At 43.6% G+C, this 13,944-nt stretch overlaps 1 protein-coding gene across 1 annotated transcript; it reads left to right on the plus strand.

The window, feature by feature from the left end:
- Window positions 1-370: 370 nt before the first annotated feature.
- Window positions 371-1,414, plus strand: cdk5r2a (cyclin-dependent kinase 5, regulatory subunit 2a (p39)). The gene has a single exon (XM_020518733.2). It carries the CDS (start codon window positions 371-373, stop codon window positions 1,301-1,303), a length of 933 nt encoding a protein of 310 aa, XP_020374322.1. The 3' UTR covers window positions 1,304-1,414.
- Window positions 1,415-13,944: the final 12,530 nt, after the last annotated feature.

The raw sequence follows: 13,944 nt of genomic DNA on the forward strand, positions 1-13,944 counted from the left end.
GCGGCTCCTTTTAGGGATTGGTTCTGGCTTGTGCCCATCACTTTGGAGCTGGGAAGGCAGACGGGCGAGTGAGGTCTGGTCAGTCCTCCATCAGCGACAGAGACGGAATTTTCCCCCTTTCCCCATCCACCACTCCCTTCTCCCTCCCCAAAGCAACAAAAAAAAACCCACCCCCTCCAATTCCAAAAAACCCTTCCTTCCGAACTCCAACCCCCACCTGGCTACTGCGGGAGGCAACCGTCCATCCGTTTGGCTATCCAAATGCAGTGAGACTTGTTGTTGATTTCCTCTCGCCTGGCCCCTGTCCATTCTCTCTCCCGGCTTTTGCCCGCCACCCCTTCTACACCTCCGCCGCCCCGTTAGCCAGACAATGGGCACGGTCCTGTCTCTGTCCCCGGAGCCCAAGGGCAAAGGTGGCACGGTGGAGGACGGCCACCCTGGAGCGGGCAAGAGCGCTAAAGAGAGGAGCCTGAAGAAGCACTCAGTTCTCATCTCCGCCCTGACCTGGAAACGCCTGGTAGCCGCCTCGGCCAAGAAGAAGAAAGCCAAGAAGGTGAACCCGAGCCAGCCTCCTCATGCCAATGACCACGCCAGCGGCGCCATCGGTAGCAGCAACAACAACAATCCAGTCAAGCAACTCAACGAGAAGAACCTGAAGAAATCCTACCCCCCGCTGCAACCCGCTGCTCAGCACCGGGCCATTCCAGTGCCAGTGCCAGTTGTACCCCCCAGCAGTGCCAGGCAGCTGGGATCGGTGCAGAAACAAGCCAGCGGCCGCAGTCTGGCCTCTCCACGCCGTGTGGTGGTGCAAGCGTCCACCGGGGAGCTGCTGCGTTGCCTGGGCGAGTTCCTGTGCCGGCGCTGCTACCGCCTGAAGCAGCTGAGCTCCGGTGAGGCGGTGCTCTGGTTCCGGGGGGTGGACCGGGCTCTGTTGCTTCAAGGTTGGCAAGACCAAGGCTTCATCAGCCCGGCTAATGTGGTCTTCGTCTACCTGCTGTGCCGGGAGGTGGTGAGCGAAGAGATCGCCAGTGACTTCGAACTGCAGGCCACCTTCCTCACCTGCCTGTACCTCGCCTACTCCTACATGGGCAACGAGATTTCCTACCCCCTCAAGCCCTTCCTGGTGGAAGCCAACAAGGAGGTTTTCTGGGACAGATGCCTCTCCATTATCGGCCAGATGAGTGCCAAGATGCTTCAGATTAATTCAGACCCGCATTACTTCACTGAGGTCTTCCAAGACCTCAAGAACGAAGCCAGCAGCAGAGACTGTAGTGGACAATACATTATAAATCTGGACCGTTAGAGTGGCCCTGTCTTTCCTGTTTCTCTTAGCGAGAAATCTAGTGTATGTGTATAGAGACAGACTGGTTGATCAGATCTATTAGTAAGGGCTGCAGTCCCCATGCAAATGAGACTGGATTCTGGGAACAGATAGAGAGAGGGAGAATAAAATACGACTATCCCAGAACTCAAAATCGAGACAAAGATTGGCACAGATTTTACTCGCAATCAAAGTGGGAGCCTAAATGCTCACTTCACAGTGTTCCTTTCTGTTTTTCAAAAAAAAATTGTGGTTTATTTTCCAATTGTGCTGTAAATTACAGTATCAAAGGTGATCATCGTTTTTAAGTTTTAAGTTTTTTATTTGCAGAGGGAGGGCTCGATCAGAATGAAACAGAATGCGTATGCCAAAAAAAAGATAAACTTGTCCCTGTTTATATTCCATTGTGGCTGTAGATGGTGACGGAGCCTCAGTCAAAGTCTGTCGGACAAGTGTTGTAGATAAGAGTATGGATATGTATATATATATATGTATGTATATATAAATTTATTTATTTTCCAATTTTTGGGAAGGATAATCACAGCAGTATTTCTGAGCGCCTTTTGACTGTGTGTGTGGGTGGGGTGTCTCGGAGACAGACTGAGAGACGGCTAGAGCGATGACTGCTCTCCATGGTGCTGATGCTTTCAGACCTCAAGTGTTCCATTTTGCACATTTTCATCTGCAGGGTCTAATTCTACCATTATCTGAATGTACATTTTTATTTTGTTTCCTCTCGGCAAAGAACAAAAATAAAATCAACAAAGAGGCGGGGGTTTGTTGTTAAAAAAAAACGTGCCAATTGTTGGGATATGATAAATAATGTTTCGTTTTGTATTGTATACTAAATTTGCTGGAGCATCAACAAATATATTGCAAATATGGTCGGATTTTGTGCTTATTGTCCTCAGTTATTTCAAAAGCCTCAAGACAAAAGCTGACTTTTCGGTGCTGGTGTGCTATTGGTTTGTGGTCTGGGACTGTCTATCATTTGCTTTTGTCAGTCTGTATGGGATTATATGTGAAGATGTGAATGAATGGTTGCTTATGTTTACTGTAAGTACAAGCTCTGTGCAATTGATGTGTGTGTGAGTTTATGTGAAGTAAATTGCATTCCATTACTGGGAGACTGTATTGCCTTAGTGGTGGGAGCTGTCTGCAGGGATGGAATGGATTGCAGCCTTGGCTTCCCACTCTCATTTACCCCGCTTGTCCTTGTATACTGATTAATGAGAGATGGCTTAGCAGTAATCCCAGTCCTGTGTCCTGGAATGAGATTGAAGCTGCATGCTGTGCAGTGCACATGGGATGACGTCTGTATTCCTGCACAATCCTGCTTTTCGGGAAAGGATGCAGTTCTCATTGACAGTTTTATCTTCATGGTCAATTTGCCTCAACAGTGTTATGTTGCAATGACAATCTAAGCGGTGGCTATGGGATGTAAAAAATATACAAATTAAATTGAGGTGCCTTGAATCTTTGTAATTCTCCTCAGTAAACCTGGCAGAATGCTCTGACAGGACCAACAGCTCAAAATGTGCATAAGCTATTACTGGAGAGGCAGTAACTAAGTGATAATATCACTGGTCTGGTAATTGAGAACTCCACTGTACCTGAGTTTGAATCCCACCATAACTGATGTGAAGTTTTAATTCCTTAAATTCTGGAGTAAAAAGCAGGTCCAATAAGTTTCAACTGTCATTAAACCCAGTTCACACTAGTGCCCTTTAGGGAAAATCTGGACTAGATATGACTCCAATAATGTGGTTGACTTAGGGATGGGTAATAAATGCAGACCTGGCCAGTGATGCCCACATCCCATGAATGAATTTTAAAAAATGCTGACCCAGTCAGCACTGCTGACATCAAATGAATAAAAACAAATCTTGTACGCATGTTGCATATCATTTCATGCAACATATAGAAAACAAATCTGAAGCAATTCTAAAGAAGTCATATCAGACTCAAAACATTACCTTTGTCTGTCTGTGCAGATGCTGCCAGACCTGCTGAGTTTTTCCAGCATTCTCTGTGTTTGTTTCAGATTTCCAGCCTCCACAATTATTTTGCATTTATATGCACAATAAATGGGAGGGCAGTGAGCGGGATATAGGGATTGGCACACCTTGAAGTGTAGGTCCAAAATCCCTGAGGTGGCAGGACAGGTAACTAAGTGGTAAAGAAAGTAAGTTACATGCTTTCCTTCATTGGCCAAGGTATTGAATATAAGAAAAGGGATGTAATACTTGAACTATATAAGACATTTGTTAGGCCACAGCTGAAATTGTGTACTGTTCTAGAATCATTGAATCCCCACAGTGTGGAAACAGGCCCTTTGGCCCAACAAGTCCACACCAAACCTCAGAGCATCCCACCCAGACCCATCCCCCTATAAACCCACCTAATCTACACATCCCTGTACACTATGGGCAATTTAACATGGCCAATTCAACTAGCCTGGGCATCTTTGGACCTGCAGGAGGAAACTCTTGCAGACACAAGGAGAATGTGCAAGCTCCACAGAGATAGTCACCAGAGGGTGGAATTGAACCCAGGTCCGTGGTGCTGTGAGGCAGCAGTACTAACCACTGTGCCACAATGCCACCCCTGGTCACTACATTACAGGATAGATATAATTGCAATAGAGGGAGTACACAAGAGATTTATAAAAATGTTTCCAGGGTTTGAGAAGGAAAGATTGGAAGGCTAGTGTTGTTTTCTTTTGTAGAACAGTGGAGGCTGAGCATTGACTTAATTTTTTTTTATTGCTAGTCATTTATGGGATGAGGGTATTGCTGGCTTGGCCAGTATTTATTGCCCATCTCCAATTGCCCAGAGGGCAGTTAAAAGTCAATCACTGGGTCTGGAGTCACATGTAAGTTAGACCAGATAAGGTTGGCAGCTTTCTTCCCTAAAAGACATTAGTGATACCAGGCAGTTTTTTTTCTTTTCTTTTCTTTTCCTGAAAATGAATTCGAAGCCATCATGGGCTTTTCATTCCAGCTTTTTATTGAATTCAAATCCCACCATCTGCCTTGACAGGTTCAAGCCCAGATACCCAGAGCATTTGATGGGTCTCTGGATTAACAATCCAATGATGATGCCACTAGGCCAAGGTCTCCCCTAAAATTGTGATGTATAAACCAATGTGGGGCTTGGATAGAGTGGACAGGGAAGACCTGTTCTCATAATGGACAGGTCAATTGCCAAGGAATACAGATTGAAGGTGATTGGTAGAAAGATTCATGGGGGCAAAAACCTTTTCACTGAGAAGGTGGTGGGTGTCTTTAATTATCTGCCCAGTTTGGTAGTTGAGGCAGAAACCTGCAACTCAGTTAAAATGAAAAACCAAAAGAACTGTGGATACTGTAAATCAGGAACAAAAACAGAAGTTGCTGGTAAAGCTCAGTAGATCTGGCAGCATCTGTGAAGAGAAAATCAGAGTTAACGTTTCAGGTCTGGTGACCCTTCCTCAGAACTGTTATGTTAACTCAGTTAAAAGAAACCTGGATCTACACCTGAAGTAGTATAACCTGCAAGGTCCCCTGGTGGGAATGGAATGGGTGGCTAGTTTATTCAATTTCTGCAGTTATAATGGACTAGAATGGCCACTTTCTGTCTTGTACCTTTTCCATGGTTCTATATTCTACTAGCAGTCTTACATAGCAGTATTGAGAATCCTATGGCACCGAAAGAAACTATTTGACTTAACCAGTCCATGCACACCTCATCTTTCCTCATCTCAATCTATCTCTATTCCTTTCTCTGTCAGATTCCTGTCCATCTCCCTCTTAACTGCATCTATACTTTTTGGTTCAACCACAGTCTATTTGTACATCTATCTCTCTGTCAATCAGAGCTAGTTTACGGGGGAGGATCTTCAGTTATGTAGATTTGGGATATAGGGTCTTGAATTCCTTGAAGAACAGAAGTCTGAGAGGTATTCAATATCACGAGTGTGAAAAGAAAGGACAGAGAGAAACTGTTCCCATTGGTGAGAAGTGACAGAAACTCAAGGACACAGATTTGAGGTGCTTGACAAAAAATGTAATGGAAAGAGGAGGAGAATCTATTCAATGCAACGATAATTTAGAATATGTAATGCACTGTCTGAGGGTACGTTGAAAGCAGGTTCAATCAAGACAGTCAAAAGAGAATCCAATCATTATCTGAAAAGAAAATTAAGGTTGCAAGGGTGTGAGGGATGGATAATTGGCAAATTGGGCTTGCAGCAAAAAAAGGAACTGATTAGTCTTCTGTGCAATCACCACACTAGGCATAATGCAGCACATGCTGTTTAGAAACAGAAATTGCGGGAGAAACACAGCAGTATCTGTGGAGAGAGAAAAACAAGAGTGAACGTTTGGAATCCAACTACATCTTTGGAACTCTGGCAGCTTGTTGCTGCTGTGGGAATTACTAGATGCAGAATTAGGTTTTCATGCAAGCACGTAACTGAATGCTGCAGCAGACTGCAGCCTGTTGATGATTACACTGAGCACCTTAGGATCTAGAAAGGGCGTATTAGCTACAGCCTCTCTTTATGTCTGCTGCATAGCCAACTGGAAATTACACGGAAGTTATTGGAATGTAGGTAAGCGCTCTCCAAGGTCCTGACCGATCAACCTCCGAACACCACAAATAGATTGATTCTGTTTCACTGTGCCGAGCCGTAAACTGTATTTTCAACATCCGCATTTAGTTTCTCGTTTTCTCCCCCAGGCTTGCTAAGCCTATTCAATGAACAATTCAGCAAAATAGGAATTCAGGAAAATACTTGAGTTTTAATTGATTTGAGTGATACTAGTTGCTACAATGGTATTGACACTAAATGCTCTTTTTAAAAAAAATTCGTTCATGAGATGTGGGTGGTTGATAATTAGATCAATATTTATTGCCCATCCCTACTTGACCTTGAGAAGATGGCGGTGAGCTGTCTTCTTTAACTGCTGCAGTTCTGTTAGGAAAGAAGATTCACAATTTTGACCCAGGGACAGTGAAGGAAGGGTGATATATTCCAAAGTTTCTGGTCAATGATAACACTTAGGAAGGTCATAGTGGAGGGATTCTGAAATGTTAATGCCATTGACTGTCAAGGGAAGATAGTTAGATTCACCCTTGTTAATGGTGGCCATTGTCTGACATTTGTGTGATATGAATGTATAGGAGTTGGGAGATCATGTTGCTGCTGTTCAGGACATTGATTAAGCTACTTCTGGTATACTGTGTTCAGTTCTGGTCTCCCTGCTATAGGAAAGATGTTGTTAAACTTTAAAGAGTGCAGAAAAGATTTACAAGAATGTTGCCAGGGTTGGAGGGGTTGAGCTAAAGTGAGGGGCTGAGTAGGCTGGTGCTATTTTCACCAGAGTGTTGGCTGAGGGGTGAACTTATCAAGGTATATAAAATCATAAAAGGCATGGATGGAGTGAATAGCCAAGCTCTTTTCCCAGGGTAGGGGAGTCCAAAACAAGAAGGCATAGGTTTAAGGTGACTGAGGAAAGATATAAAAGGGACCTAAGGGGCAACTTTTTTCATGTAGATGGTGGTGTGTGTATGCAATGAGCTGCCAGAGGAAGTGGTGGAAGCTGGTATGATTACAACATTTAAAAGACATCTGGATTGGTACATGAATCGGAGGGGTTGAGAAGGATATGGGCCAAATGCTGGCAAATGGGACTTGATTGATTTAGGATATCTGGTCAGCACGGACAAGTTGGATTGAAGGGTCTGTTTCCATGCTGTACAACTCTATGAATGTCACTTACCATTTGTCACCTCAAAGTGTGAACCTTATTGAATGGTGGAGCAGGCTGGGGTGGTGGGGGGTGGGTAATGATCTGCATCTGCTCTTATTACATATATTCATATGGCTTGCTTCTATATGGACATGGACTGCCTCTCTATCTGAGGAGTCATAAATTGTGATGAACTTTGTGTATTCATCAGTGAATGTCCCCAGCTCTGGTCTTGTGATGGAAGGAAAACAATCAAGTAAACATCTGAAAACTATTGTGGCTTGGACAATCCTGTGATGAATCAATTACAATTAAGAGGGAGGAGCCATTATTGGTTTTAGAAGGCTTAAAATGAGATAAGTCTGCAGACCCGGATGAATATACATCAAGGAAGTGAGGAAATTGCAGGGATATTAGTTTTCAATCTTCCCTGGACAAAGGGGAAGTTTCAGTGGCCTGGAGGGCATGGTACCATTATTCAAGAAAGGTTGCAGGGATAAAACAGAAAACTAGAGGCCTGTGGGGCCACCATTAGTGGCAGAGAAATTACTGTAAATAAAATTCTGAGGGCAAGAATTAATTTCTAGTTGGAGATGCAAGGATTAATTAATGATAATCAGAATGGCTTTATCTCAGGGAGGGGAAATTATGTGTGACAGTTTTGATTAAACTTTTTGAGGATTTGACAAGATGTGTGGCTGAAGGTAGTGCAGTGGATGCTGTCTGCATGGACTCTGGTAAGGCTTTTGACAAGGTCTCATATTGGAGTATGCTTAAGGGGTAAGAGCCCATAGGATCTAGACCAATTTACACAGGCTCGTTTTTGTGACTGGAAGCCTGTGTAAAGTGGCATGCAGTTGGGGTTTATCACAGCTTGCAGTGTGCATTAATGATCTCGGCATGAATGTAGGAGCTTCGACCAATATGTTTGTAGATGGAAAGTTTGTAGATGGTACAAAAAATAGTACTGTTGTTAGTAATGAAGAGGAAAGCTTTAGACTGCAAAATAGTCTGGTCAAACGGGCAGAATAATGGCAAATGGAATTTAATCCTATGAAGTGTAAGGGGATGCATTTTGGGAGGACTAATAAGGTAAAGGGATACAGAAATGGTAGGACCTTAGGAAGTATAGAGGATCAGAGGACCTTGATGCACATGTCTATAATCCTTGAGGGCAACAGGACAGGTGGATTTGCTGGCTGGGTAAACATATGGAATACTTGCCTTTATTAGTTGAAGCAATGAATACAAAAACAGGGAGCTTATGATGGAGATATATAAGACACTACATAGGTAGTTCAGGCCTCCGTACTAAAGGAAGGATGTGATTGCACTGGAGAGGGTGTAAAGGAGAGTCACCAGGATGTTGCCTGGGCTGGAATGATTCAATTATGAAGAGACACTAGACAGGCTAGATAAACTGTGACTGTTTTCCTTAGGCTGAGGAAGAACTCTTCCGAGGTGTGCAAAATTATGAGGGGCATAGGTAGAGCAGATACGATGAAATGTTTCCATTAATAGAGAGATCAATAAACAGAGGGCATAGATTTAAGATAAAGAACAAGGGGTTTAGAGTGGTTTAAAAGAAGAATTTTTTAACCCAGAAGCTGATGGGTACCTGGAATTCACAACTTGACGTTATGGTTAGAGGCGGGTACCATCACAGCTTTTAAGAAGTATTTAGATGATCATACAAGTGCTGGAAAATGGGACTAAAGTGGGTTAGTGCTCAGTGACTGGTTTGGACATGATGGGCTGAAGAGCTTCTTTCCATGCTGTAAAACTCAACAACTCCAAAAACTCCAGCAGTGAGACTGGAGTGATTTACATTCAATAATAACCAAACATCTTTCTTTATGCTAAGTATGACTTCAACCGGTGGGAAATTTCCTCGCTGATTCCCAATGACTTCAGATTTGCTGGGGTTCCTTGATGCTATATTTATTTAAATGCTGCCTCGATGTTAAGGGCTATCACTCACACCTCACCTCTGGAGTTCATGACTTCTGTGCATGTTTGGACCAGGGAGTTGTGTGGTCCTAACAGAACACAACTGAGCATCAGTGAGCAGGTTATTGCTAAGCAAGTGAGCGCTGTTGATGAACTCTTCCCATCACTTTGCTGCTGATTAAGAATAGAATGATCGGGTAATAACTGGCCAGGTCAGAATGATCTTGCTTTTTGTGCAGAGGATTAACCTGGGCAATTTTCCATATTTCCAGGTAGATTCTAGTTCTGCAGCTGTTCTTTAACAATGGTTAGGGGCACAGTTAGTTCTAGAGCATAAGTCTTCGGTACTGTTGCTGAAGAATTGTCAGGCCATAACCTTTATGGTATCCAATGCTTTCACCTGTTTCTTGATTTTATGTGGAGAGAATCATATTAACAGTAGACTGGAGTCTGTGATTTGGGGATCTCAGGAGGATGCTGACAGTATCCCCGACTTAACACTTCTAGCTAAAGATGAATGCAAACACTGCAACCTTGTCTGTTACACTGATGGGCTGGGCCACCCTATCATTGAGGATGCATATATAAGAACAAAAAACAAAATACAGCACAGGAACAGGCCCTTCAGCTGATCAAGCTTGTGTTAACACATGATGCCTTTCTAAACCTGTTGCCCCTGCAGATTTTTATCCCCCTATTCCCTGCCTATTCATGTATCTGTCAAGCTGCCTCTTAAACATATCTGCTTCTACCAGCCCCTCTGCAGCACATTCCAGGCACTTATCACCTGCTGTCTAAAAATCTTTCCTCTCACATCTCCTTTAAACTTCCCCCCTCTTACTTTAAACCTATCTCCCTAATAAATAACATTTCTACCCTGAGAAAAGGCTGACTATCCATTCTTTACATGCCTCTCATAATTTTGTAAACTTCTCCTCCTCATCCTCCAACTTTCAGATGAAAACAAACCAATTTTGTCCAATTTCTCCTCTCAGTTAATGCCAGTGGGAGGTGATGACCTAGTGGTATTATTACTGGACTGTCAACCTGCAGCCAAGGTAATATTTGGGGGACTTGGGTTCAAATCCTGCCACGGCAGGTGGTGGAATTTGAATTCAATAAAAATCTGAGTAATTAACAGTTAAGACGTTTGGACCAGTGGACAGATAGGAAACATTTGGAGTGATATAGGCCAAATGCAGTCATATGGGACAAGTCCATTTTAGGAAACCTGGTTGGTATTAATGAGTTGGGTTGAAGAGTCTGTTTCCATGCTCTATGATGACAATGTAACCATTGTTGGGTAAAAACCTATCCATTTCCCTTCCTTTAGGGAAGGAAACTACCATCCCTAAATGTGACACTTACATTTTTCTGTCTGTTTTTCCTACTTTCTTTATGTCCAAATAAAATCATAGAATCCCTACAGTGTGACAAGTGGCAAGTGACATTCGTGCCACACAAATGCCAGGTGATGACCATCACCAATAAGAGACAATCTAACCACCACCCCTTGACATTCAATGGTGTTACCATCACTGAATCCCCCACTATCAACATCCTGGGGATTACCATTGACCAGAAACTCAACTGGACTCACCCCATTAACACAGCGGCTACAAGAGCAGGCCAGAAGCTGTGAATACTGCAGCAAGTAACTCATCTCCTGACTCCTCATCTACAAGACACAAGTCAGGAGTGTGATGGAATACTCCCCACTTGCCTGGATGAGTGCAGCCCCAACAACACTCAAGAAGCTTGACACCATCCAGGACAAAGCAGCCCGCTTGATTGGCACTACATCCACAAGCATCCACTCCCTCCACCACCAACGCTCAGTAGCAGCAGTGTGTACTATCTACAAGATGCACTGCAGAAATTCACCAAAGATCCTCAGACAGCACCTTCCAAACCCACGACCACTTCCATCTAGAAGGACAAGGGCACCAGATATATGGGAACACCATCACCTCCAAGTTCCCCTCCAAATCACTCACCATCGTGACTTGGAAATATATCGTTGTTCCTTCACTGTTGCTGGGTCAAAATCCTGGAATTCCCTCCCTAATAGCATTGTGGGTCAACCCACAGCAGGAGGACTGCAGCGGTTCAAGAAGGCAGCTCACCACCACCTTCTCAAGGGCAACTAGGGTGGGCAAGAAATGCTGGCCAGCCAGCGACGCCCACATCCCACAAATGAATAGAAAAAAAGAGGCCATTCAGCCCATTGAGTTTACACCGGACCTTCAAAGAGTATCCTATCCAGACCCAGCCCTCCACCCTATCCCCGTAACCCCACATTTACCATGGCTAACTAGCTATCCTGAGCATCTCTGGAAACTACGGGGTAATGTAGCATGGCCAATCCACCTAATCTGCATACGTTTGGACTGTGGGTGGAAACCAGAGCACCTAAACAAAGAATTAGGACGGCTAGAGGGACCAGGAAATGTCTTTGGCAAACAGGATTAAGGAAAATCCCAAGTCGTTTTGTATGTACATGATGAGCAGGAGGGTAGCTAGGGAAAGAGTGGGTCCACTCAAGGATGAAGGAGGGAATTTATGCATGGAGCTAGAGGTCCTTAATGAACACTTTGCATCAGTATTCACAAAGGAGAAGGACATAATGGATGGCAAATCTCAGGAGGGGTATGTTGATATTCTTCGATGCCTCTGCCTGTCTTTAGTTTCCTAAATCTTATGTATGCCTCCTTTTCCTTTTTGACTAAGCTCAGAATTTCTCTTGTCATCCAATGTTCCTGAATCTTGCCATCCTTATCTTTCATTTTCACAGGAATATGTTGGTCCTGATTTCTAATCTATTGGTCTTTAAAAGATTCCCACATGCCAGATGTGAATCTACCCACAAACAACTGCTCACAATCTACATTCCCCAGTTTCTGCCTAATATTGTCATAGTTAGCCTTCCCAGTTTATCACTCTCACCCGTGGATTATTCTAACCCCTATCCAAAGGTAATGTAAAACTTATGGAATTGTGGCCACTGTTCCTGAAATGCTCCCCCACTGAAACTTGAATCACAAAGCCGGGTTCATTCCCCTTTACCTGGTCTAGTATGGCCCTTTCCTTAGTTGGACTTTTGTTTCAAAAAACCACCTTGGACACTCCTAACGAATCCCCCACGTTCAAGCCCCTGGCACTAAGGGAGTTCCAGACAATACAGGGGAAGTTAAAAATCACTCTCGAAAAACACTGCTGTTTTCACATTTTCCCATAATCTAGTCTCATATCTGTTCCTCTATCTCCCACTGGCTGTTGGGAGGTCTGTAGTACAATCCCATCAAAATGGTTGTACCCTTTCTATTCCAAAGCTCTACCCATGCATCCTTGCTGGATGAACACTCCAAGGTGTTCTCCCCCAGTATGGCTGTGACATTCTCCCTTATCAGTAACGCAACTCCCCCACCTCTTTTACACCCCTCTCTATCTCACTTGAAATAACTAATTCCTAGAACATTAACATCTTGGCACTCTTTCAACCAAGTCTCTGCAATAGCTACAACGTCATAGTTATTTGTATTAATTGGAGCTTTAAGTTCATCTCTCTCACCTGTCATACTCCTCACATTAAAATAAGGACACCTCAGATTGCCAGTCCTGTCATGTTCATTAACCTATCCTTGTCTATTCTAGCTCTTAGTCTTTACTGGCCTTAGTCTCAGAATCCTCCTTGGTCACCTTACTTGCTGACCCACTGCTCTGCTTCCTGCCCCCCTGCCACACTAGTTTAAACCCTCCCGAGTGGCACTAGTAAACCTCCCTGCCAGGATATTGGTGCTTTTCCAGTTTAGCTGCCCTAAGATTACAACCTTAGAGGTCCTGCTTTTCAACTTCCTACCTAACTTGCTGAACTACCTCTTCAATCTTTCTGTCTTTGTCATTAGTACCAAGGCGTACCATAACCTCTGGTTCTGCCTTTTGAGAATATCATGCACCCACTCATAGGCATCTTTGATCCAGGCACCAGTGTATTTGGAGCTTCCTCCTCCTGTTACTTGTTAAATTGTCCACCGCCATTCATGACTAGATGTGGCAGGATTTTAGAGATCAGATTTGACCTGTTGTATGTGGGATTATATAGCTATGCCTATTGCTGCCATTATTGGATATGAAGATAGTCCTGTTTGGTAGCTTCACCAGGTTGACAGCTCATTTTATAGGTATGCCCGGTGCCTTCCTGCACTCTTTGTTGACCCAGGGTTGTGGCTCAATGCTTTGTGGGTAATGGTGGATTGGGGGAGAGACCCAGGCGATGAGGTTACAGATTATGGTTAAATATAGTTCTGTTGCTGCTGATGGTCCACAGCGCCTCAAGGATATCCCATTTTGAGTTGCTAGCTCTGTTCAAATTTGGTTCCGTTTAGCATGGTGGTTGTGCCATTCAACATGGTCGAGCGTATCCTCAATGTGAGCATGGGATTTTTGTCTCCACTAAAGCTGTGCAGTGATCACTCATATCAATATGTATCTGTTGCTGGTGGATTAGCTACTGGAAATACAGTTGGTACTGCTATAACACATGTTTCTTCAATGCAAATTGGCTTTAACACGACTGAAGAATTTAGACCACTATTTGTAGAACATGAACTTCCCTTACCTGTATCAGCTATAACGCGATTCTGGCCCCATTAGTTTAAATGGTGCGGCTATTGTACAAGTTTCTTATTACATGAGATCACGTTATACCAGAACCGACTGTACATTGAATTAGACTGCATGAGAAATGACCTTTCCAGCCATCTCATCCCACACAGGTGCCCCCTCCAACTCTACTTGATCTAAGCCTATCAGCTCATTTTAATGTTGCTTATATGGCTTTGAAAGCATCTATTAAAAATATCTGTTATATTTGCCTCAGCTATTTATTGCACTAACAAGTCTCACATTACTTATTTACAATTTTACTTATAGATACCA

Source organism: Rhincodon typus, chromosome 7 (genome assembly GCF_021869965.1).
Source record: "Rhincodon typus isolate 14 chromosome 7, sRhiTyp1.1, whole genome shotgun sequence".
Lineage (NCBI taxonomy): Eukaryota > Metazoa > Chordata > Chondrichthyes > Orectolobiformes > Rhincodontidae > Rhincodon > Rhincodon typus.